This window comes from Dryas octopetala, chromosome 4 (assembly GCF_963921425.1).
Source record: "Dryas octopetala chromosome 4, drDryOcto1.1, whole genome shotgun sequence".
NCBI classification, from domain to species: Eukaryota; Viridiplantae; Streptophyta; class Magnoliopsida; order Rosales; family Rosaceae; genus Dryas; species Dryas octopetala.
Window position 1 is genome coordinate 19927556 of NC_141369.1, and position 24720 is coordinate 19952275.

The 24720-nt window shown below is 37.2% G+C and overlaps 6 protein-coding genes across 10 annotated transcripts; 1 reads left to right on the forward strand and 5 right to left on the reverse strand.

Annotated features, from left to right (window-relative positions):
• Positions 1-1433: 1433 nt before the first annotated feature.
• LOC147287841 (non-specific lipid-transfer protein A-like) lies at positions 1434-3687 on the reverse strand. Of its 2 annotated transcripts, XM_086240048.1 has the most exons (3): positions 3564-3687; positions 1889-2207; positions 1434-1642 (listed from the first exon to the last, which is right to left on the reverse strand). In XM_086240048.1, exons 1-3 carry the CDS (start codon positions 3583-3585, stop codon positions 1633-1635), a joined length of 351 nt encoding a protein of 116 aa, XP_086096174.1. In that variant the 5' UTR covers positions 3586-3687; the 3' UTR covers positions 1434-1632. The 2 variants fall into 2 exon arrangements, with proteins under 2 accessions (XP_086096174.1, XP_086096173.1); XM_086240047.1 differs by lacking the exon at positions 3564-3687 and having other exon boundaries at positions 1889-2235.
• Positions 3396-7205, reverse strand: LOC147287842 (Actin-like ATPase superfamily protein). The gene is made up of 7 exons (XM_086240046.1): positions 6754-7205; positions 6524-6671; positions 6179-6370; positions 5391-5519; positions 4813-4982; positions 4072-4202; positions 3396-3771 (listed from the first exon to the last, which is right to left on the reverse strand). Exons 1-7 carry the CDS (start codon positions 6965-6967, stop codon positions 3691-3693), a joined length of 1065 nt encoding a protein of 354 aa, XP_086096172.1. The 5' UTR covers positions 6968-7205; the 3' UTR covers positions 3396-3690.
• Positions 7206-7479: 274 nt separating this feature from the next.
• On the reverse strand, positions 7480-10713 carry LOC147287843 (2-oxoglutarate (2OG) and Fe(II)-dependent oxygenase superfamily protein). The gene is made up of 2 exons (XM_086241633.1): positions 9786-10713; positions 7480-8051 (listed from the first exon to the last, which is right to left on the reverse strand). Exons 1-2 carry the CDS (start codon positions 10584-10586, stop codon positions 7803-7805), a joined length of 1050 nt encoding a protein of 349 aa, XP_086097759.1. The 5' UTR covers positions 10587-10713; the 3' UTR covers positions 7480-7802.
• A 946-nt stretch (positions 10714-11659) lies between these two features.
• On the forward strand, positions 11660-14565 carry LOC147287844 (oxygen-dependent coproporphyrinogen-III oxidase, chloroplastic-like). 2 transcript variants are annotated; one of them, XM_086240597.1, is made up of 9 exons: positions 11660-12333; positions 12431-12506; positions 12962-12988; positions 13117-13211; positions 13335-13418; positions 13626-13713; positions 13825-13949; positions 14035-14133; positions 14233-14565. In XM_086240597.1, exons 1-9 carry the CDS (start codon positions 11800-11802, stop codon positions 14299-14301), a joined length of 1197 nt encoding a protein of 398 aa, XP_086096723.1. In that variant the 5' UTR covers positions 11660-11799; the 3' UTR covers positions 14302-14565. The 2 variants fall into 2 exon arrangements, with proteins under 2 accessions (XP_086096723.1, XP_086096724.1); XM_086240598.1 differs by lacking the exon at positions 12962-12988 and having other exon boundaries at positions 11661-12333.
• A 146-nt stretch (positions 14566-14711) lies between these two features.
• On the reverse strand, positions 14712-19659 carry SRD2 (snRNA activating complex family protein). Of its 3 annotated transcripts, none has more exons than XM_086240594.1 (12): positions 19510-19659; positions 19178-19357; positions 19026-19081; positions 18868-18934; positions 18694-18752; positions 18198-18285; positions 17785-17873; positions 17614-17704; positions 16714-16809; positions 15814-15939; positions 15472-15732; positions 14712-15167 (listed from the first exon to the last, which is right to left on the reverse strand). In XM_086240594.1, the coding sequence occupies exons 2-12, from the start codon at positions 19355-19357 to the stop codon at positions 14886-14888; spliced, it is 1395 nt and encodes a 464-aa protein (XP_086096720.1). In that variant the 5' UTR covers positions 19510-19659; the 3' UTR covers positions 14712-14885. The 3 variants fall into 3 exon arrangements, with proteins under 3 accessions (XP_086096720.1, XP_086096721.1, XP_086096722.1); XM_086240595.1 differs by having other exon boundaries at positions 19178-19365; XM_086240596.1 differs by having other exon boundaries at positions 19178-19368.
• A 1773-nt stretch (positions 19660-21432) lies between these two features.
• On the reverse strand, positions 21433-24062 carry LOC147287846 (WAT1-related protein At5g07050-like). Its single transcript, XM_086240956.1, has 7 exons — positions 23827-24062; positions 23080-23142; positions 22856-22972; positions 22133-22373; positions 21870-22025; positions 21630-21781; positions 21433-21547 (listed from the first exon to the last, which is right to left on the reverse strand). Exons 1-7 carry the CDS (start codon positions 24060-24062, stop codon positions 21433-21435), a joined length of 1080 nt encoding a protein of 359 aa, XP_086097082.1.
• Between the last annotated feature and the right edge of the window lie 658 nt (positions 24063-24720).

A 24720-nucleotide genomic window follows, 5' to 3' on the forward strand; every position in this document is an offset into this window, starting at 1 on the left:
CACCCCCCCACCCCCCCAAGCCAAAAACCAGAAAATATCAGCTACACCCTCACAAAAATATCATCCAAAACCAGTTCCAATACAGAAGACAACCTCTCTCACCCTCATACGCACCAGATCTTCTTTAGCCCACCAAAAGCCACCACATTCAGCCTAACAACAACCCAAACCCCCTAACTAACAGCTTCAAGTTCAGAAATTTATGAGCACTTGCAAGCTTCACAGAAACCCTAGACTACCCAGATCTCAGAAATTGAACAGTAACTTAGAAAGTGAGCTTGAACAGAGAATGAGGGAAAGCTTACTTAGCTGAGGGTGACATTTACCAAAGCTCCGATTTGACTGTGAAAGACCCTAGCTTGTTAGCTAGCTGAGCTTCTTAGCTATGCTGTGCTTGTGGAGCTGAGAGAGAAAGAGAGAGAGGTGAGCTTTATTGGTCTTCGTTGAGGGCTTGTTTGGTCTACGATCAATTAATACAGTGGTAATTATTGATGGTGGGGTAATGTATTGTTCATAGGGATGGCTGTCAGAAGCAAATAGAAATTGAAAGACCAAAATCTAACCACTCTCCCCATTTTACCCTACGTTTCTTGCCCTTTTTGCCATCTTGGCCATACCCTCTAGGCCTCTACCATACCTTTTTCTTCTATTTTTCTCCCCACCATTCAATTTTCTTTTCATTCCTCTTTTGGGATTTGCCAATTTTTTTCATTGTAGCTTTTGGGAAAATTTGATCCTTAAAGGGAAAGACGATTGGGTTATCATTGTTGTGTCAAAGACTCAAAATGAATAAATAAATTGTAAAATTCAAAAAAAAATTAAATTCTGCATTTATAGTGAACTTCACTAGCCCCTATTGTTTTCTCCATAAAGCTTTGATCGACCTTCCTTAAATATCAGTTTGGGAAACTAAATTTGTACATGATTTAAGTTGAAACGCCACTAATAAATGGAACTTTTCCATGTGTGCCCACAATTGGAAATTTCCATAGAAGGTTTGCTTTAATTAATGGGTTGTCATGGTTGCCAGTTTTTAGTTCAATGTGTCGCTTATCAAGCACTTAGTACCTATATTTTCACTTCAATCCTAGTTGCCATAAATTAGTGGTAAAAGACTTATGTATTTTACCAACAACGAGTCTTTGTTGTAAGCATGAAATAAAGTCCTTGTTGAATTCATCATTGCAAAAACTTTTTACATACAACAAGTATATATAACTTTTTTTTTAATATATATCAACTTCTCCTATAGTGATCAGTTCTTAACAGAGGAAGTTGAATGCAAAAGTTTCCTAATTAATCTAATTGAAGAATTTACATCTTTAATTCAGGTATCTCCAAGTTCTAGAACTCTAAAGTGATTTAGATCGAGGAATCCAAGATACTAGAATATTATATTATATAATTGTGTGAGAGAGATCCGGCACAAATATTAAAATTTCTTATTTTTAATAAAGACAATATTATCTCATACATAACAAGTAGTTGAATAAACTAAGAACATAGCATGGCTCTCTAGTGAGAACCATATCTTGACCACATTCAACCAAGCTAGATGTCGTCGCTGAAAAGATAGCAACCCCATGCTCCTCTCTTTATTTATACTCGTCCACTCTATCTGTAGCCTTGATTTTAATAAACACTGTCCAGAGAAAAACAAAAAAAAAAAAGCATTAGCATTACTGCATTAGCATTTAGCACAATATACAGGTCACCACAATTACTTTGAAAAGAAATTTAGAGAAAAATTGATATGACATTCTTTATCATAATTCTAATAAAAATAAAATTCGGGTGTCACATCTATTAGAGATGTAATACATAATAAGATACTAAAATATAGTTGGTCTAACAGTTTTTTGTTCAATAACATTGGTTATAAACTTACTCATTGCAGTTGACATTCTTAGAAATGGGAATATCTGTTTGGATATGACACTTAGACGGAAGTGCAGTAGCAGCATCTTCCTTCAAGTCTGGTAAGCTACTAGCGGCTTCCTTAAGGCATTCGCAGGCTGCACGCCTGTCTGCGGTGGTTGGGGTGATCTGTTTCAGACCTAACACCCCCTTGCAACATGCCACGGGTGGGTTACCAGTCCCGGTCGTGAGGTACGGGATGCAGGGAGCTACAGCTGAAACCACTTGTTGGCAACTGATGACTGCCTGTCCTGGTTGCACCATCACCAACATGGCCAGCACCACCATCACTGCTGCCACAAGAATAACACCCTTCATTTTTATATGTTTGAGATATTACCTTAATGTTGAGCTTGATTTCTTATGTATGATTTTGCTAGGTATAGGGTTTGAGACTTTGAGGGGAATTTATAGTTGCCAAAGCTGGATGTGTCCAAATTGGGTGAGGGGATTATTGGTGTGAGCACCGTTATAGAGCTTTGGCTTCTTATTCTTATATAGCAAAGTAAAGCAGGCTTTGCATGCTCTCTCTGTCTCTTCTCTTGGTGAGGTTTTTGACGCATGGTTCATGTTCTGGATGTTTTTAGCACACTACATGCCATGGGCGTTACAATTGCTTTCTTTACAAGAAAGTGAATAGCTCTGGTTTCGCTGACAAGTGTTCATGTCTTGCTTATGACTTGGTAAGAGTAAGGTTAGAAGGACACGTTGATCACTTTATGCTGTAGTTAATGTGTTAATTAACAATTTATCATACTAATTGATATAGCGAGTACGTACCCATCAACTATCACATCTTAATATGATTAAAAAATGTGATTCATTTGGTATTACTGAATTAAAAGTTAGTCCAAATAAAATTTAAACAGGAAATACATACTTTGGTTTTTCATTCTTGTCGAAAAAACCCAAAAAATTTGGTTCAGGTCAGACCCTATGATCATCGAGGTTAACCTAACATTTGAGTCAAGGTTAGTTATGTTATGTAGTATAACCTGTTTTGAATACAGAATTGGGTATGACCCTATGATAATTTAGGCTACTTAATTAGTTAATTGTACATAGGGGGACAGGAAACTAATCGGGCCAGGCTGGGTTTCAGTTGGGTAAAACAATAAGCCCATGTTTTTTCACTCTAGTTGTATGCTAAATGGGGCCCAAACTGGCCTTCCCGGCCCAATTTTAATAGGATGAAAAAGGCATAAATCTGAGTCCAACATTCATGTCTGAATGTGAATCACTTACGCCACGCATCACTTCATACTACTGTTGCAAGCTAATGTGTCGTTTTTTAAGAAAAATCACTTCAGAGACTGAAAAATTGAACAGGCAAACAGCATTTTAGACAAAACAACAAAAGCACGCGACGCGCTTTTGCAATAATTTTCTTTTTTTTTTTTTTGGTTAACTGGGGGGTCAAAGACCCCAAACAACAAAACTAGACAGCAACCAAACGAGGTTTACAGACACCCAAAAAATCTTCAAAGAGGCAAGTAGAACACTCCAAGGGAGGCTTGCAATAATTTTCTTTCACATCACTATAAACAAAGATACTTTTGCATGCAAAGCTAGTACCACAGTATCCAAATTCGACAACAGGTGTATTTAAAAAATTTGCGTACCAACACTAGGCTAAGATCGAGTACCTGATACTGTGTGAGCAAACATTGATAAAGGATTTTTCTTTTCAATTTTGAGCTGTTTCTTTTCCTTTCACATTGTTATTCATCCTTCGCACTATACAATTGATAAAACTATATAAATCATCAATCGTCAGCTTTTGAAGGATTCCTTAAGAGATTCTTTCATGCAAAAATTCCATGCTAACAATGCTGCCCCAACTGCAGGCTCTACCTGGTGTTCATTCAACAAAACAAATACAGCAGTATTGTAAAAAATATTAAAAATTCAAACAGATGGCATGTGTATACAAGCATATGGATTTGTAGCTACTATGACCTTCAGAAAATTGTAGATACGATTATCATTTTCTCACTGATTTTTGTTCCTTGCTTAGTTGATTGCGTTCATCCATTTTTTCATAGAAAAATGTAGAATTGAAACTATAGTGACTGTAATCATTGTACTCAATAAGCCATCTAGCCAGTTTGCCTAAAATGTTAAAAGTTGAAGTTGGGCATAAAATATGCTTACCTCAGGCCTAATTGGAACTGCCCCTGGGTAGTCCTTGGAGATGCAGTTAATGACTTCCTTTCCTATATCCCACCTCTTATTTGCTTCAAGAACACCACCAACCATGACGAGGGGAAAAGAATCTTTTCCATCTGCAATTATTTAAATATGAAAAACAAATGAAATCAGTACGCACAGCAGGGAATTACTACATCCAAGTATATAAACTCCTTAATACTGACAGCACATATAGAAATAGAATCCCTCATGTGGAGAAGGAATGGGCATACACAAAGACGTAAAACTTGAAAATTAAATAACCGAGTAAGGAATGGCCATAGAGCTGTCACATCATCATACTTCAAAAACACATTACATGGTTAAGAAGTAAGGACAACTAGGCTTAACTTTCACTACGCATCCCTTCCTATTGGAAAGGGAGAGAGCAGAAAAAAGAGTAAAGTTAGCATCTAAGGTATCACTCAACTGGAATGATAATTAAACCCAAAGAGAGATTGAAATGGACTCTACACACATGCACATTAAGGCCATGGCCTATGGGCAATAATTTGTCTACTCCTTGTATGCACAGTATTAAGCATTTTCTTATTTGCAACTGACTATTTGAATTATATCATTACTAATCACTGAATAATAAACAGTTTATGTCATCATGCATAACCTCATGACTTATAATATATCATACAAATCCAAGAAAGAATTTCCTCTAAATTTTTCAGTTATGTGTTTAGTATGTCACACCTGGACCACACAAACCAAGTCTTTGAACAACAGCTTTCACACTTAAACCCAACTCTTGGACTGAATCAAACAAGATCTTATTTGCAACCTCATCACCAGCCTCTGCACAAGATACAACAACTGGTACAAGTGCTGCAATGCGAGCCCAAGATGGCTCTGCATAGGTCCACCTAAAATCCAATAGAAAAAGATAGTTGTTATCTGATATCCCATCAAATGACATCCCTAATCCTCACTCATATCAGCTTATCATGTGGATTACAGTTTAGATGTACAAACTGACTGGGATCTCAATTGACTTTTCTCAAGAAGGCGCAAAAGCATTTAGGGTATGGATGCATGTGTTAGGTCTTAGCTACTACAAAAAGTGGAACTCTTTGTACATATTTGCATTACCTAACCCAGACCATTCAAGGGATTGCAGACAAACAAATTTATAGATTGATGGAACAAACCTTGTCATCTATTTTCGCCAAAACTGCGTAAAAGATTGGCTGCATACTGTAAGATCCCAAAATGACAACTAGTAACTTCACCAATATATGTGATGATGACAATTATAAGTTTACGATAGATACCCGATGAGTTCATCTGGAGAAGAAATATCAAGCTCCCCTAAAATACTAGATGTAAGCATTGTATGCGGACCACGACCATCATGGGCCCTTACTACCGCGGTTAATGCCTGTGCAGCTATTCCATAGCCACTGCAAGCAAAAAAATATTACTCATTCAAAACTGCTGGAAAGAGGAAAGAAAAGATATTGGAGAAAAAGAAGCCCGCATCCTTATTCAGAACAATACATCCTGAATGCTATAAACTATCAGAATTCAACTCAAAACTGATAATATATGTATTAGGCATATCAATTGATTGACCCAAGGCCATGAAATCTATGGGTCCATTCACCATTTTTGATGAGTGATTTCAGATCTAAGGATTTAGTTACTATCATATAGTTAATTGCTAAATTGGTCTATGACAACCCATATGTACCTAGCTTTGAATTAGAACAAAAAAAAAACACAAGGATTTTGAAATAATTCCTCAAACATAGTTATTTCAAATACATTCTATCTAATTTAGCCTTATTGTCATATCCAAATCCTTTTCTATAAATCATTCCATCCAAATGGACTCTTGCATCAAAGCACAAATTATTAGGCAGCGAGCGATTTAAAATAAATAATGAGCATAATTATAGTACTGGACATATCTAATGGTCAATTTATAGACTTTGATAAGAAATGATGAGCAGGAAAGGGAAGAATCATCCATAAGGTTGGATAAAGCATTGACTACATTTTCACCTATAGTTTTCATAAATTGGGAGCACAGAAATAAGGCAGAGCCAGAAGGCTATACCTTCCCCAATCACCTAAGGTGGGTCCTGCACCAGCAGCCCGAGCTTGTCTACCGTCTTCTGTGAATCCATATGCAATGGTACCCGTGCCTGCAATTAGAACACACCCATGAAGCTTTCCCATAGTTCCACAGGCTAGAGCTGCCACAGCATCATTCTGGACATATAACCTTACATGGCTGGGGAATATATCCCTGTTTACATAAACCCAAATCAAAGTTACAGAGCAAAACATCAATTAGACATTGATATGTGCTAAAACCCAAAAAGGGTGTGATACAAAAAACACACATATGAGAACAATGTGGAATATCACAAAGGTAAAGGTAGTGACTTGCAGCTAATACCTGAGCCAATCTAATATCCTCTGCTGATCCCTGGGATGGTTAACACCGGAAACCGCTAAGCAAACAGCTTGAACCGCAGACCGGTTCGAACCGGACTTAGCAAGCGCTTCTGCCATCACTTGCTCCAATGTTTCCCTCGCAGCGGCCTCTACAGTTCATTCAACAACAAATACAATTAAGCAAAATTCACGAAGCAGTTGATCAATCGAAACAGTGAATTAAAGAATTACCGCCAACGCTGTTGTGGTTGGAGCAGCCGGCGACGGCGCGAGCAAGAACGGGAAGTGGGTCAGGGAGAGGGTCGGAGAAGGGGAGGATGGGCATGCAAATGCAGACGGTGGAGGTGGTGCCGCCGTCCAACCCTAAAATAACGTCTCCGGCGCCGGCAGCCACCGGCATTTGGTGCTCGAAATCCCAGATTTCGCCATTCCTGCACCGCTTCATTGGGTGTTGGTGGCGATTTGGGTTTGGGTCTCTGCTTGACGAATCAGATTGATTGGCGGTAATAGTTAAAGGCCTTCAAAGGCACCCAATAAAGTCTCTCTCTCTCTCTCTCTCTCTCTCTCTCTCTCTCTCTCTGTGTCACAAAGACAGATAGGGACGATGGGAAGAGAACAAGGAGAAGGGGATTGGTTGGAGGAGTAAGAGGTTTTTGGAACAAAGATGGTTTTTTCAATTTGCAAAGGGATAAATAATATTTTATTTTTTTCAAATGGTGGGGGGTTTTTTGTTTTAGTATTCGGACGGCAAATGGGCCAAATGCTAATGGTCATTGTTTGGACCCATTTTTAATTTCTTTAAATTGAATACTTTCTTTTGTAATTGGAGATTTCTTTTGTCTTTTTTTAATTGTGATGAATCTTTTCTTGACTTCTGTGACTTCTGTGACTTCTGTCAAATTGTTTGTAATATTTTGATTTATTAGGATATTTGACTCTGAGTCATTAACACCGTAATGAAGAGAAAATTGAAAACAGCCTTTTGCACTAAATCCAGTAAGTATTACAATCTACTAACCAAAACAGGTACATGTTGAACAGATGGTGTAGTGACTGTAAAGCAAGTGAAATAGGGTTATAATCTGACACGCTATATGCAATGAATTATGTTGTTGAAGGGGTATAGAAAAGAGAGGAGGCAATTCCCAATCCTCCTAAGTCCCACAAAGTCCCAATCTAATACTGATTACTGATGAGAGTTGCTCTGCTTCCATTCTACCACAAAGAATGCAAGGTGAAGGAAAGTTGCGGAACAAAGAGGGAAAAGGAGGGATTTAAAACTAAGAATCAAGCAGGAGGGCATCGATGTTCCGTTTTCCTTCTGGGCCCTTCGTGTACCATGATGACACATAATCTCCATAAACAACTTCCCGGTAGAGGGGAGGAGTCGACTGACTGATAAGCTCAGAAGCAGGGGATACTTTCAATGTCTTTGCTGGGTCGTGAAATGTAGCAACTGAGAGTCGTGCCCGACTGGAATTGGTTATAGCCCTATGTTGAGCACTCCTGTACTTTCCATTGCTTATGATCTGCAGGCAAGATAATCCATGGTTAGAGAATAAACAAAATGATATCATTGCTCCACTTGTTTAATGGATTTCATTCCAAAACAATTTCAATGAAAGAAATACACGTAAGCTGAAAAACAACCACAACCATGTTGGTGATTCAGTTGTTAGCTTAGAGAGAGAGAGAGAGAATGCATTGCTATAAATTTAAAATTACTGCCTTAATCACTCCACTCTTAGGTTCAGGCTTGTCTCAACTCAAGTCCACTTAGTACAAACCCAAAACAGAACCAACCTAAATCAGTTCCTTGAGCATTGACCCGAAGCCAAACCCAACAGTGAAAGTCAGTTTCATAGTGGTTCGACTTAATATTACAGGTTCCTTTGCACGTCGCAATGATTTTGTGGTGTTAGTTAAAGCCAATCATTAAGACAAATCAAAAAGGACAATGATTAAGCTTCTATGTGTAAACTTGGACCCAAACTTAATATATTCCTAACCAAATCATATTAAAACAAAGAAAATAAGAGAAAAATAAAATAAAACTGAGGAATGATGTCACCCCCAATAGCTACAAATAGTGGTTGGCAGTGACATCAAGCAATTGGCAATTTGGCAGCTTGATTGAAGACAAAATAAAGTTATTGTGGAAATTATGGCTTAAACCTTACACAAAATGTAAAAGCACAAGTATAATACCCAATGTGACTCCTTAAATGCTGACAGATATAGCAACAAGTGAGTTTTTTAAGTAAGTTATGTCCAACTGCAACTAAAAGCACTTGTCATCAAAGCAGCAGGTCAGAACTTGCTTGGTTTTACACACAGTCAACCAAGAACCATATAAATTTATCTTTATTGTCAAATCACGCATCCTACTTGACAACCAATGAAACAAAAACTAAATCAAAAACAAAAAAACAAAACAGAGGTTACTAGGTCAGCTCGACCTCAGGTCCCATCAGACCAATTATCAATTCCCTACTAAAACAACATGCTCATAAATTAATCAATACCTCGAGCAATATTAAACAACATGAACAGAAGCCTGGCCAAGGCCAACAGATAAACACAAATATCCAGACAAAACATTACTATTCCAAACCATAATAATATATTGCTACCCTTGATTAAATTGAAAACCATTGAGAACCTAAAAGCAAAAGAACACCATGAAATACACTCATCATTATTCGTTCAATGAGTCTCCAGAGCTTCAAGCAATAATCCGGATGAAATGACATTCAGCAAATGATAAATTCCAAAACACCATGGTGGTTGGTATCATAAAAGGGAATAGGCATCATCAGCTGACAAAGGCTTCTCTATCATTAACAAAAAGAAGGCACAACACAAGGTACTTCTTGCTGCCTAATTTATTCCACAAAATCCTTCAAATCTTTGAATGGAATCATACAAAGTCATAACAAATAAAAGTTGATCCTTCAATTTGACACTTCATAATAAAAACAAAGACTTCAAATTCTTGGTAACTACTGACTACCTCACCCTCCGCACTTCCACTCTTTGCATTTCCTCTCTATCTCTGCCTTGCAAATAAGTTAAAACTCCTGCATTCTCCTCTCTGCTTTCTTTCCCGCTAAAAATAACACCCCATTTCCTAGTTTGAACTAAAGTTTTTAACTTTATTATAAAACAACTTGTTTAACGAATTGGGTATTGTTCAAACAAATGAAAACTGGCATTTTCATAGTTTGATGGTGATAAAAAGTAGCATAAGAAGTAGAAGGTACCTCAGTTTGGTCAGCTAAAAGAACAACAATGGCGTCACCACCCAAAGGCTTCAAAGGCACCCAGTCTCCATCTTTAAGCACCTCAAGCCCACCAACCTCGTCTTGAACCAGAAGCGTAATCGCACCCATATCCGAATGCGCCTGAAGACCCAGAGTCAGCTCCGGCTGAGGACACGGCGGGTAATAGCTAATAGTTATATTCTGGTAGAACTCTCCGAAGGCCTTTTCGATTCGCCCAGTTTCAAGCCCTAGGCTCTCCGACACCAGACCCAGAATCTCACGCGCCAGCGACGCCATCCGATCGCCGTACTCGGCCACGACCCGGCTGTAATCGGAAGGGAAGTGGGGCCAGTGCGTGGGGTCCCGGCGCGTGAGGGGCAGGGTGTGATGGTTGAAGTAGTCCCGCCAGTCCAAAACGGTGTCGTCCTTCTCCAACATCCGGCTGCCGTAGCCCTCCGACGCCGATGAGCTCGGGTCGCACGCGTATCGGAGCTTGTCTTGGACTGTGCAGTTGTTGAAGAAGGCAAGGCCCACGCGCTTGATGTCGTGGATTAAGGTGGCGGGGACGCCGTGGTCGGTGACGTGGAAGGCGCCCCAGTCACGGCAGGCTTGCCCGATTTGGGCCCGGATCGAGTCGCGGCGGGTCGGGTCGAGTCCGCATAGGCTGATTACTGGAACGTTAATTGAAGACGAAGCGGAATTGGGTCGGTTCTGGGGAGGTTGGATATATTGGGGTGGGACTTGGGTGAGTCCGGCTTGGGCCAGGCTTTGAACTCTGATGGGCTCCGCCGCTACTTCCATTTTATCGAATTGGATTGGAATAATACTCAGAGAGACACAGAGCCACGATGTGGGATGATGACGATGATACCGATTTTATAGTTAGTAAAGGGCCTAAAGGCTTTAATTAACAAACAAATAAATAATTGTTCTTTTTTTTTTTTGGCCACGAATAATTGTTCTTTTAATTGGGCAGACAATTAAAATATGACCTCTAAGTTAGAAAATGTTAGGATTGTATTCGATTCTATTACAATATGACCTCTAAGTTAGAAATTAAGAGCAGGGAAAAGGTTGGTTTCAGATGTCTAGCTGCTCCTGTGTGCAGGTCCCGTGCCAGTTTTTGGTGAAACTAAGGTCTCTACATACATGACTGGATCAGGAAGCATAAGAGCGCCAACCTCATCCTCGAAAACAACCCTATGTATCTTTTCCTCTAGATTATATAACACCAAGGCCTCTCGACCAAAATTCATCAGAACCTCACCATTATTGGGTTTCAATAAAATTGCCAAATTGGTATGGTGCTGTGCTGTATAGCCTGTATTTACCATTTAGTAATATTTAATTAGTGAAGAATTAATTTGGGTTACAAAATTGAGCCATTTATATAATTATATGAGAACTATTGATGACCATGAATTGGGTTACAAAATGTAGGGGTGCAATTTACACAGAGACACAGGCATTCTTCTGCTTGTGCTGTGAGAGTCACTGAAAAGTGTGGACACAAGTTCTCATATTGCTTGGCTGATCACTTGAGAACCCAAGTGACATCCTCAACTACCTCAGACTTGGAGTACTCATCAATCCATTTTATGTTAAAAATCTCAATTGCAAGTATGAAATGCAGAAGCTGCTGGTGGAGTTATCATTGACAGAACTTGCATATCTAAGCCCTCATGGCTGCTCTAAAGAGGAGCTCAACTTGGTACCAATGGAGGGAGCAGTTTGTGTTTTGGTGCCAAAATTGGCATTTCATTTCATTTCACTGATGGGGCTAAATTTTCACCCCCACAGTAAATAGACCAAGACCCACAGTATTCAGTATTGCAACTTGTAAAGTAGATACAGTGGGCATTGAATTAGAAGGTCCTGTTTTGACTGAGCCCCTTATCACTTTCATATCTCTATCTCTCTCATTCTTCATTTCCTTGCTCTGCTTTTGTCATTGCTATGTGGGAAAGACAAATACACTGAATTGGGCTTCAAATTCCTTCCAAAACCCACCACAATGCCACCATTAGCAGCCACTCTCTCAGCCTCTTCTTCTTCCTTCACTCTCCTCTCTTCAAAACCAAAGCTCTCTCCTTTCTCACCCAAAACCCACTCCTTCCCCCAAACCAAACCCAACCCACTTCACCGCTCCCTCCACTCCACTCCCTCCTTAACCCTCCGATGCGCCGTCATCGAGAAAGAGACCCCGGAGGCCCACCGGCCGGAGACCTTCCTCCGAGAGTCCTCGTCGCCGACCTCGGTCCGAGCCCGCTTCGAGAAGATGATAAGGGAGGCCCAGAACACCGTCTGCGAGGCCATCGAGGCCGCAGACGGCGGCGCCACCTTTAAGGAGGACGTCTGGTCAAGACCCGGTGGCGGTGGAGGCATCAGCAGGGTCCTCCAAGACGGCGCCGTTTGGGAGAAGGCTGGCGTCAATGTCTCCGTCGTCTACGGCGTAATGCCTCCCGAGGCTTATCGGGCTGCCAAGGGTGCCGCTGCAGCTGATCACAAGCCCGGCCCCGTTCCCTTCTTCGCTGCCGGAGTTAGCTCGGTAATTTCGTGATTTCTGCTCTTTTTTGTGAAAAATGTTGCATCTTTTTCATTGTTTGTGTAATGTGCGGCTGCGTTTTGGTTTTGGTTTTGTACAGGTTTTGCATCCAAAGAACCCATTTGCGCCGACATTGCATTTCAATTATCGGTATTTCGAAACCGATGCTCCCCAAGGTATAAATGTGAAATATAGCATTACTTTCTTGTGTATTGTAACATTGCTTAGTTAGGTGTTGTTTGTGAGTAGGCAGACTTGTATCAAGTTTTGGTGGTATTACTCATAAAGTATATCATCTCCACCATTATAGCATTTTAGGTCATACTTATATTAAGTAATGCAAAACCAAGGATATCGGGAAAGGAGAACGTTACATTTGGATATAGATGTGCAACTGTTAATAGAATGAAAATGGAAAACCCAGAAAACATAATCTGCTGGGTACTTAGATTATGTTTCAGATTCTGATTACTTTCTCTTATGGGTCGATGACAATGAATAATGATAACAATTGTAAGACAGAGTGTAATTCTAGCAGTTCTGATAGTAGAAATAATGATATGATTAACTACACTGATAACATGTTTCTTCTCTTCAACATCTGGAAATTTTGCATGCCGTGATGTGCTAGAGAAGATAAGGCAGACATCAACCAAAAGTATATTTTTCCCTTGTTCCATTTTGGAAGTTTGCATGTACCTTAAATCAGAAAATCAGTCATGTACAAGCATAATTTATGAATAAGAAAACGGTTTGGACTCTATCCTGATTTGTCACATTATGCAGATGCTCCTGGAGCACCTAGGCAATGGTGGTTCGGTGGTGGAACTGACTTGACACCTGCTTATATTTTTGAGGAGGATGTTAAGCATTTTCATTCAGTATGTACTCAAAAAGATAGCTTCCCTTTTGATGTTTTGTGATTATAGCTCCACTTTTTTAACATTCTTTTCTTTTAAAAGGTGCTGTGGCATTAACTAACTACATACTTACTTCTTCTGTAGGTTCAAAAAAGTGCTTGTGACAAATTTGATCCTACCTTCTATCCCCGATTCAAGAAATGGTGCGATGATTATTTCTATATCAAGGTATATTTCGTACTAAACCTTTAACCCTTTCAACTGTTATGTGCTATAATATGGTGATGATGATACATTGATCTTTTCTAACTCTTATAATTCTGGCTAACTTGGTAGAAACTAAAAAAAGATGTGTCTGCCTGCCAAATAACTGTGGCATGTTTCTGTATTCCTATATATAACCTGCTTTATTTTGGCGATCATTTCTGTATGCAGCATCGAGGTGAGAGGCGAGGGCTTGGAGGAATATTTTTTGATGATCTAAATGACTATGATCAGGAGATGCTTCTTTCCTTTGCCACTGGTAAATTTCTTGGACTTATAGACTGCTCTTTCTTTTTGTGTATTTTCCATCAATTATTTCATACTTGAGTGACTACATTCCTCTTCCTGCACTCCCTTCCTTCACTTGCAGAATGTGCAAATTCTGTGGTCCCTGCTTACGTACCGATTGTAGAGAAAAGGAAGGATTTACCATTTACAGATCAGCATAAGGCATGGCAGCAATTGCGTAGGGGGCGCTATGTCGAATTCAATTTGGTATGAAAATGCAGATGTTATAGAAATTCATGTTATCAATAATTATGAAATTGAGGCCCTATTGATCTTTTCTTTTAAACAAAAGGTTTATGATCGTGGAACAACCTTTGGACTAAAGACAGGAGGTCGAATTGAGAGTATTCTTGTCTCTCTTCCACTGACTGCTCGGTGGGAATACGACCATGTAAGCTACCTGGATCTCTCTGCATGATACTTTGTTTCTGGTGCTGCTGAAAAATGGAACACTGTGAAACTCATACAAATATTATTGTTTGGTGTGCAGAAACCAGAAGAAGGAAGCGAAGAATGGAAACTGTTAGATGCTTGCATCAACCCAAAGGAATGGGTTTAATGTTCTGAAATATATGTCTGTATCATTTCAAGATTTTTACATTTTCTTTTTCTCGCCCCCCTTATCTGTTTTCTATCATCTTCCCTAAATTTTTTCTCTTTAATAGCTGAGGGTTAGGTTAGCAGTCGGTATCTTGGTCAAAAGTAATCTAGCACATGTACAAGGTGATGTAAGCTGTGAATCATGTTAGAGTTGCCATCTTTTGTAAGACTGGAAAATCTTTTGGTGAATAAATCTGGAGAAGGGTAACAATTGCCAACTTCATACCCTGTGAGTGAACATTGCAATAATACTCTGATTACAAAAGTTAAAATTTGATCAGCAGGGGACAGAGGGCTTCATTATTGTGAAATCTTCTCTTAAAACTCATTAAGCCTCCAATAGATGCATATGATGTAAGCTTGAATTCTCATACAAATTTGTTGGCAGTTGCGGGATTAGGATTTCAAAGGATGTTCAGGACAAACAAATAACAAGTGAACAGCTTAGCAATAATAAACTTCTCTCTCTAACTACTTTACTATATGGTATTTGTGATCTATAATTCAATTATGAGTAGTAACTCTACAAAGATATCAACACAATTAATCATGATAATAATCATACACAGAGAAGTCGTCGTACAGCAGACAACCATCCTTGTAGTGAATAAGGTAATAGCAGCCATCGCAGAAGTAGCAGGGGTTTTCCTGCGCCCACTTGTCATCTACAGTCACCTTCGTGGCTCTATATATCTTACAAACATTACATTTTTGTACAAGTCCCTTCACTTGAAATAAGACTATTGGATAAGCTGCCCTGTTTTGTATATCCTGTGGATGAATCAATCTCATGTCTCTAATTACAAATGTATGTCTGCAGTCTCCCTGCGCCAAGTAATTACCCAAACCAAGTAAATTATATATCCACATTAAGAGAACACTACAACAACCATCAACATGAACAGAGGGGAAAGAAACTGGAAGATTAACATCATAGGTAACTTTATCTTGTCAGTCAGTCTGGCAGGATAACATTACCCTGAGAAGACAACAAAATAACAAAGATAATTGACCTAAAGATGCATAAAAACTTCATGAAGGTTCTAAAACAGAGCAAAATATGCAACTAGAGCACATACTAATGTTTCCCTTTTAAAAGGCATAAACTGATGGCAATGGAGATATGTACCTGGTGACAATATAGATATCCAGCACCAAGTCGAAATTTCAAGTCAGAAAATTGTGTTTTGCACATGTCAACAGCTTTGAAATGAGGCAATCGTGAGCCTGTTACATCACCTACAACTGCTTTTTGCTTCTGCTGCAATTCTCCAGCTAAAATGCATTCCCATTTTTTAAGAGCATCATCTCTAGAATTTCTAAGCCACTCAAATATAGGTTCACTATAATCTATTGCAGAGGGATCCCTCAAATCGTTGCAAAATGTATCCTGCATAGAATCAGCAATACTAGATTTAAAAGAAAATGCCAACTTCAGCATGAAAATAAACAGTGAATTAACAGAACTTACTTCTATGAGAAAATATCCTGAAGAATCATGCTTGCCTGCCTTTTGCATCACATGGTCTGTTAAGCAGTAGATCTTATCCCTCAGTTCGGTCAAGGTTTGTCGTCCTAGGACCAAGAATTCTTGGGTCTGCAAACAATCTTACCATGTCAATAACAGCAGGAATTTGAGGCAAAAATCATGCAAAGAAACAAAAAAGTACTGCATAATAAGAAATGAATAATCTGGATTTGTATTTTATCTATCTTTTCCCTACTATACAAGGAAGAAAAACCTAATTATTTCTTTAATCGATTCCAGTCAGCATTCCCTGATCACTTATTCAGGGGAACAATAATAAATAAATAGAAGATGAGCATCTCAGAGAACATAAGTCAGTTGAAGAAAAGAAAAATCAATAGTCTATTGCACGACTTTTTTGGTCTTGCTCTACTTGCGATGGATTACCAATTTATCGAAGATGGCTCAGCCACAATGGATCTAAAATCCCTACCTATAAGAACCTAGCCAACCAAATTAACTCCAAATTGAAAAGGGGAAGGTTCAATTGTTATTGAGGCTTAATTCAGAAAGCTTCCCATCACAGAGTTACAGATACCGTGATTTTCTTTCATCCTTGAATGTCCCAATCTGCAGAGAAGCTCTCGTTCAAGAGGTGATGGATGAAAGAATCCTCAGATCTTTCTATTTGGAGCTTCTGGTCAATGTTTGAATCCTACAAATGTGTGCCTTTTAATAATATATAATGTATAATTGCAGTTGTACACATATCAGACATTTCAACCCAATTAATCAGAAGCCATGTATTATGATCTTGACTAGTAGGAACCATACAACGAAATGCCAAAACCAAAAGCTACTCTCTTTGACTTCAGTAGGAAAACACATTGAAAGATGCTATACCTTGGCCCATTTTCGTACATTATGGTAAACTTCAATTGAAAGGGCAACTTCTGGATAGTTGACAAGTGTGTAGTCCTGAATGCTGGATGACTTTACCTGCTTTGCATAAGAAAGAAAAACATAAATAATATCAAATAAATGGCTGCATGATCTTTTAGTAATAGGCAAAGGCTTCAACAATCAGATCTAAGTGATCACTAAATTACAGCTTATTCTAGGTGCAGCCAGCATATGTCCTAAACACTCAACATTGGGTTCTGAAAATTTTGAAAACTGATTCAGGAAATATTTATATGCCAATTTTGAGGAATAATCACACAGAACAATTGGTTCAAAAAGAAAAATCTTATAATAAATTAACATAATAACCATAAATTCACAGTCTTGGTAATTTCTTCATCAATTTGATAGGAGTTAGGACAGCCATCAACTTTCTACGTTTTAAGAAAAAACATTAAGCAGAACCTCTGTTCATCATCAGCTGTGAGTCATATTAAAAGGTCAACGTTACTGTTTTATATGACTTAAAGAAGGTCACTCCAACACCACAAATCAATAGTTAGAAAGGTCAATAGCATCACAAAATCGTGCATTAGCAAGGATTTAGCAACACTTCGTTTCAACAATGCATTGCTACCAACTTTACATCTGATTTACACCAAGTCTAACTTAAAGACAAATATGATTCCATTAATTTCCTATTTTTGTAAATATTATCTGTGACAGAAAGAAACAGAAAAAGAAAATGCATGCAATAATATTTAACTTTGTGGCACACACATGGGTTTTCTTATGGTAATATGGTGAACAATAGCAAAAATTCAAGATGGCTTCAATATAAATTGAAGCATCACTAAGTGGATTTCTATAAACAATCTTGAAGATATAATTAGCACAAACCTTCACTGTTGAACTTGCAGATCTGAGGGGTTTCATCCTGTCAATTGTCCCTGAGGATGTATTGGCATGATCATTGATTTTCAAACTAGGGCTGGATCACCACAAGAAAATACAATAAGTTGAAAATGAAGGGATAAATTATTGAGTGAGTTACGTAGTCATTCTACTAACTTGAATGAATGCAGTCTCACTGCCGCTTTGTCTTCATCGTGCTTTTCTTTGATTTTTTTAATATGCTCCACCTTTGCAATATAAGTTTTCTGGAATGTGGTAGCAATTGAGTTGTTAAATATGATGACAAACATATAAATTAAACATAAGCAAGGACAATGAAAAACATAATGCAATGACAAGAATGAAACATTGACCATATTAGGAGGACATATCTGGTGGCAAATAAAAAGTTAAAAACAAAACTTAAGGTTATAAAATCAAGTGATCAGAAAAAGAGCATCAAATTTTCAACATCCCAATGGGAGCTTTCAAAATTAAGAGACATATAGACTTTAGCATAATTTGATATTATACCAACAACTCGGATACATACATTAGCAGCAGACAAGGAGAAGTTAAAGATATCTTACCTCATGATTATTTTCCTTCATTCGTTTTTTCTTCCTTGATCTCTCTTTACAAGCTTTATCATTTGATGTCTCAGGATCATCTGCTCTCCTGAATATGGTGTAACAAAATTAAATAACTAATAAGAAAATAAATTGGAAATTCACATAATAGATCAATGATTTCAAGAAAAAAGAGAATACTTGTACAAAGTAGACGATAGGACTATTATAAGGCATATGCAAGAGTCAGGTAAACAATGGGTTTATATTAAAAAAGTATTTTCACTATCTAGTTAAAATCACCAAGAGAGAAGTAAATTTGATGTGCAAGTCAAAGGAATCAATCTGGAAAATTGTCAAAATCATGGCCAACCAAGGAAAAGAAATAAATGCATAGATAAATAATTAAATGCATAGAATCAAGAAACTACATGATCTTGCAATTACATGAATGACATGAAATACCATTCACAAATTCTAAGGCAAATTTATTCACACATGTATAGATATGACTGACCCTTCATTGGAGGGCTCTTCTGGTATAGGTGAAAGGTTGGGGGAATCTTTGTCATCATCCTATAATCAAACCCAAAATAAAAGCATAAAGTGTCAACACAAGCATTGCTGTACTATACATTAGAGCTTCTTTAAATCACACAAAAAAAAAAAGTATGAATAAGTATGAGTGTACCTTAAATGCTTCCTTGATAGCCATATCCACTAACTCTTCCTCGCTCAAGATTTTGAGTTCATCCACCCTGCACAACAAACACTACACTGTGAACCAAAAACCCACCAACTAAAATTCAAAATGACAAAACCCAAAAGAGAGAAATAAAGAATGCCTACGAAATATCTTCGTCGCAGACTTGGGATGATTCTGAAGCTACTTCCGCCTCTAAATCCTGAAAAACAAACAGAAAATAACTTAAATTCAATGAACCCATCAAGAACTAGTCATGTAATACAAAATTATAAACAATTCATCCACCAAAGAGTACCTGAAGTTGTTGGAGTATACAAGACTGGAAGAAAGAGACGCTAGTGAGGGGACCCACCAGATTGGGAACATAGATGGGCCCACCTCTCGGAATCGAGAGCTCCTCCTCCTTACCACAACCATTGTTGTTGTCATTGGTGTCTTCAAGGTCTTCACCACTGCCACTGCCACTCTCTGTCATCTATGTATCTTCTTGTGTAAAGTTTCGAATTTTGATCACAAGAGCAACATGCATATAGACTAAATATCTTCCCAAATTTCAACAAAATTAAAGAAAATTTGGTTTCAATTACAACATAATCGAAAAAAGAAAAGAAAAATAAGGTGAAATACCAGAGAGGGGAAGGCAGTCTAGGGTTTCTGAGCGAGAGAGTGAAGATAGAGTTGGAGACGAAAATCGGAATGTCTGGCTGCCAACTTGAATGCGTTTTCAGCTTCGCGCTCAAGGCGGTTCCTTTTCACAGTGTCGTTCAACAAAGTGGCTGTTAGTGCCTTATGCTCGTTGCCGGCAAAAATGTCTTTAGAAACGGGAAAGGTCAATTTTGTACTTTCACATTAAAAATTCAGAAGTTATTAATTATTATTTTTTGTTACTATATACGGTATATACCTTTAAAATATAGCAAATTACAAAAAATCAATAAAACATTTAAAAATTTTATAATAGTCGAAATACAATTTGAGTTTTCATAAGGATCACGTGCACATATTTGCTAATTACATAATAATTAATTGGTCAAACCCAATTTGAGTGGCCCTATACTATTTTTATTGTTAAATTACTATCATGTCCTTCAAAAATATTTTGACTCAATTTAAAAATGATGATTGTCACATAGTCACCAAGTCTAAAAATGGTAACTATGTGACAATTTCCAATTAAAATATAGTAACTGTGTGATAGTTACTAATTAAAAAAGAGTAATTGTGTGAAAATTACCGATTAAAAAAATATAAAATTGGTAACTGTCACATTATTATCAATTATAACACAATAACTGTCACACAATTACCAATTAAAAAACGTAGTTGTCACACAATTACTATTTTAAAAAAGTATGTGGTTGCTATTGATTTCTATATAATTATTTTTTAAAAAAAAAAATTGTAATGCCAGCAGCATGCCAACACAGTGGCAAGATTCATCAATTTCTTTTTGTTTTTGTCTAGTTGTTAATTCACATAGTTTCTTTTAATTTTGTTTTGGTCAATAGTGACTATCATAGTGTTTTGAAAAAGTTCATTGGCTAATTTGTAATATTGAAAATATTTATAGATTTTTTTGTAATTAACCCAATAAAATATCATTCATCTAAAATTTATATTAGTAAATTCTCAATTTTTTGAAAATTATGAAAATTTTTAAAGAAAAAAAAAAACATTTTCACAATTATTTTCCTTACGAAAAAACTCTTTGAAAACTAATGATCCATTAGCTTGTATTTTCGCACATAGAGCTTTTTTTATTTTTTATTTGATGAACTTGATATATTTTCAAACAAACTAGAGAGAAATACCAATAGACTAGGCAAAAGGAAATGATATCTTTGATTTTAGGCCAAATAACACTTTTGGTGTCCGTACTTTTACGAAATTTTCACTTTGGTCTTGTATTTTTATTTTGGCATTTTTGGTTCAGTATTTTCTATACGATAACAATTAAGTCCAAATAGTTAACATGGTTTAAATTGTTGACGGAAAATCCGATGTGGAAGCACGTGCTTTGCACATGATTGGTATTTCGAACAATTTAGTCCCTCTAGATGCCTATTTAATTCCTTACTCGTTATTTAACATATTTAGTTTGATATTGCAACTTCTTGTTTTTCCAAATTGATTGCGTAGAATGGCCGGTATGGCTTACATAGGCATTCAAGTAGAGCAAGATGTCTGAAATGTCACTCACGTGCAAAGCACACCTGATTTTCCATCATCAATTTGAATAGGGTTAACGATTTATACTTAATTGCTATCGTATTGGAAGTACATAACTGAAATTACCAAAATTAAAAGAATAAGATTAAAATGGAAATTTCATGAAAGTACACGACTAAAAGTATCAATTAACCTTGATTTTAATATAAATTGAATTTAAATACATAACCATTGTTGTATTTTGGGTTGGGGAACTAGGGGAGGGATTCTTCTGATCAAACATGGATAGACACAAATCATCATATTATTACTCATCTGAAAACTCAATACATTGATTACATCTTAAATAGTACATATCATCTGCTTCTTTTACAATTCTAGTTAGGTCTCGTTAGCTTGCTCATGAGCATGCTCAAATGAATTCTTCTCTTCCTCTTTTTTCTTTCCCCAAAGAGTTGCATACAAACCAAAAATAATCAATGAAGCTCCCAAAACACTGAAAAGGTTAAAAAGTGAAAGTATATTAGTTTGATAGTACCCCCATTAATATAGCAATCCAAATAAGTGAACAAACATACCTTCCCAAGTATATGGCTTCTTTTAAAATGAGCAGTCCCATTATAGCCACAACAACTGCAGCTAGTGGTCTAAATGCTGTCATGAAAACTGGACCTCTTGTTCGAACTACTAAAGTTTGAACATATATTGTGATTCCAGAAATCACAATTCCCTGCAAAAATTTTACCTCATCAAATATTCATGAACAGTGCAGCATAGGCATTAGACAGGTTCAAGACCTGTTTTCATCAAATTCTTACGCTATACATAGGAGCAAGAAGTGTGTTCCTTGACAACTTCCATGAGGATGCCTTAGGATCTAGAATTGCTGTCATGATTGTTGAGAGTAGAGTCCCTGATAAGCAAGTTAATGCTGTAAGAGTAATTGGTGCTGGGTACATTTTAATTGTTGTTGTCTGCATCAATCATATAAGCGTAGTGTAAGTAACTGTTATGCTAAAAAAAAGTTTCTCTTTACATTTTTCTTGGTGGTGGTGGTGGTGGTAGAAGATGTGTCAAGCACCTGTAAGATGTAGAATGCTGATAATGAACTGAATGAAAGAAGAAGCACAAGGGAGCCCTTTATCCATTCTCTGTCTATGGATAATTTTGAGGTAGCTGCAATTTGATGGGAGCCTTCAGTGTGCATTTGAATCACAGCAATGCCCTTGTATAGAGTCATGAGTGTTGCACCAGCAAAGGCAATAAGAGTTCCCCCAATCTTGGCTTGAGTACCAAGCTTGGAAATATCAACTTTTTCCATCCTGAATACATCATAATGATCCTTAAAACAGAATGCAAGAATGATGTGACTTCTCTTTTTTCCCTTTTAAATGCAAAGGTATGTTCAAAGGGCCCTTGATTATATTTGGCTTCCATTGTCAATACATGATTTTATTGGATTATGGTCAGTGGATGGAATATCATGTCCCATATATAGTTCCACTCACTCCACAGAAGATGGTTTTATAGTTGAAATAATGAAGCTCCAAGGTTTTCAAGTTCTATATTACAGAACAGTCATTGGTTGGCCATTTTACAGCATCAATGACATATCTTGATATTTGTTTCATTAATGTGCTCCAACTTTCCAAGTTCTATGCACATATCTATTTTACTGTACAACCTAGTTTTGGATAACTTTTGATATGTCCCCTTTTGTTCATCTCTCTCATTCACAAACAAGCACATGTACAAACACAATGATGATTATTGATTGAATATATGGACCAAATGTATACCATACCTGCAAAGAACTGCTAAGATAAAGGTAATGGATGGAATCATGCTGCTCATGGCAGATGCAAAAACTGGTGTAGTGTATTCCAGTCCCATGTAATACAATGTTCTTCCTAACACTGCTCTGAAATAGACAGGAAGGTTTAGAGGATTGATCACAATTTGCATTTGTTTGATAATTCTCCAACATTAGTACAGGGTGACTTGTTGGGAGTTTAGCAATTTACTCACCCCAGCAGGCCCAAGAAGAAGATATTTCGCAAGACTGGAACATTGATTTTACTCTTGTTTTTCCTGCAATGAGAAATATTATGGTTAATCATAGGACACGGTTCAATGGTTTATACTGAAGGTGCCCTACTACATATGCAGGCCTAACTAATGGGGGATCAAATTGAACTATGTGTCTAACACACACACACTGCAGTATTGCCTGAATTCTGCATTAGAGCACAGGTAGAGTTACTTTAACAGTCATTATGAAAACAAAAACCATTCACATCAAATACTATGGTGAGTTAATTACACTTACACCCCCTGAGGTTTATCGTCTTTTCACATACACCCCTGGAGTTTCAACAATTACACATACACCTCCTGATGTTTCAAAACTATTGCATATAACCCCTATGACGAAAAATGATGAGAAATTATACAAAAAGTTGTTTATTTATTTTGTTTTCTTGTAGGGGGTTATATGCAATAGTTTTGAAACCTCAAGGGGTGTATGTGTAATTTTTGAAATTTCAGGGGTATGTGAAAATACAATAGAAAAACCAATAAGAGATTCTTCAGATTCTTCAGAAAAAAAAAAAATTAATATGAAAACTAAGCAGATTTCACAGTATCCCAGAAAGTTTAAAAATTTTGGTTAAGTTAGTTTGAAAATTTCAAACAAGGCAACAAATAAATAAAAAGAAAGGCTGAGACTTTAGAAGCTTAGGACCATGAGTTACAAGAAGAATGAAAACTATAGACCTCTCAAAGAGAAGTGCAAGAAAAGCAGTTGCTAGAGTTCCAAAAGCATGTCCATAAACCACCAGGGCATAACGACTCAGGCCTTTGTCTAGAGAGACCTTGTTGATAACGTTGTACCCTGCAAAACATATGTTAGCAAATATGCAGAGGATATATGGTTTCGATTCTTCTAGTACTCTCTCCCTCTTACTGCTTCCTTTCACTCTCTCTTCCTGCTCTTCCATTTGCATTTGCATTGGTATTTTGCATTTTTTTTTTATTATGAATCCCTTTTAAATAACTTTGAGGGCAATTTTGGATGTAAATGATCTAGGTAGCACAGATTTTCTATGTCTCTCTTATACCTTTGTTATCCAATCATTAGACCCCAAAAACTTAGATAGCGAACAGCCAACAATATATATCAAGCCAACATTCTTTACCTCACATCTACATTGATTCCACTTATTTTTCCTTTCCTTTTTTTTTTTTTCCTTTAAAAAATCAAGTGCATGCTTTGTGACTATGACTATAGTTACTGCAAATATTACGTACAATCATGCTTTCTTTTTTTTTTTTGGCCAGGTACAATCATGCTTTCTTTAAGCAATAAGAGAGTGGACTTGGTGGCCAAAAAAACAAAAAAGAGAGTGGACTTGATTAAAATAATATGAGTTGGGTCTACTGTTTATTCCCACTCAATTTGGTCAGCATCAGGAGGCAGGACAAAAGTGCAAAATCTGCATAAAAGTCCTGCCCAAAGCCACAAAAATATACAGAAAAAAGAAAGAAGATATTAATACCAAATACCACTTTTATTTGTGACCGAGTCCAACCAACAGAACGAAAGTAAATCACTCCACATGTAAATAAATTCATCACTTAAGTTATATCTTATAACTTTCTAGTAAGACC

Coding starts and splice junctions, on each gene's coding strand:
- LOC147287841 (XM_086240047.1), bottom strand. CDS start 2,235: ATGAAGGGTGTTATTCTTGTGGCAGCAGTGATGGTGGTGCTGGCCATG.
- LOC147287842 (XM_086240046.1), bottom strand. CDS start 6,967: ATGAAGCGGTGCAGGAATGGCGAAATCTGGGATTTCGAGCACCAAATG. Junction 5,520..6,178: donor ACCTTAGGTGATTGGGGAAG/GTATAGCCTTCT, acceptor TTTTGCTTGCAG/TGGCTATGGAATAGCTGCAC. Junction 4,983..5,390: donor TCTCCAGATGAACTCATCGG/GTATCTATCGTA, acceptor ATTGGATTTTAG/GTGGACCTATGCAGAGCCAT.
- LOC147287843 (XM_086241633.1), bottom strand. CDS start 10,586: ATGGAAGTAGCGGCGGAGCCCATCAGAGTTCAAAGCCTGGCCCAAGCC. Junction 8,052..9,785: donor TTTTAGCTGACCAAACTGAG/GTACCTTCTACT, acceptor TCTTGCCTGCAG/ATCATAAGCAATGGAAAGTA.
- LOC147287844 (XM_086240597.1), top strand. CDS start 11,800: ATGCCACCATTAGCAGCCACTCTCTCAGCCTCTTCTTCTTCCTTCACT. Junction 13,714..13,824: donor GCTTCTTTCCTTTGCCACTG/GTAAATTTCTTG, acceptor CTTCACTTGCAG/AATGTGCAAATTCTGTGGTC. Junction 14,134..14,232: donor CTCGGTGGGAATACGACCAT/GTAAGCTACCTG, acceptor TTTGGTGTGCAG/AAACCAGAAGAAGGAAGCGA.
- SRD2 (XM_086240594.1), bottom strand. CDS start 19,357: ATGACAGAGAGTGGCAGTGGCAGTGGTGAAGACCTTGAAGACACCAAT. Junction 17,874..18,197: donor TGAAGGAAAATAATCATGAG/GTAAGATATCTT, acceptor ACCACATTCCAG/AAAACTTATATTGCAAAGGT. Junction 15,168..15,471: donor GATATCTATATTGTCACCAG/GTACATATCTCC, acceptor TACTTGGCGCAG/GGAGACTGCAGACATACATT.
- LOC147287846 (XM_086240956.1), bottom strand. CDS start 24,062: ATGCAAATGCAAATGGAAGAGCAGGAAGAGAGAGTGAAAGGAAGCAGT. Junction 23,143..23,826: donor CTTGCACTTCTCTTTGAGAG/GTCTATAGTTTT, acceptor TTCTCATTGCAG/GAAAAACAAGAGTAAAATCA. Junction 21,548..21,629: donor GAAGCCATATACTTGGGAAG/GTATGTTTGTTC, acceptor TAACCTTTTCAG/TGTTTTGGGAGCTTCATTGA.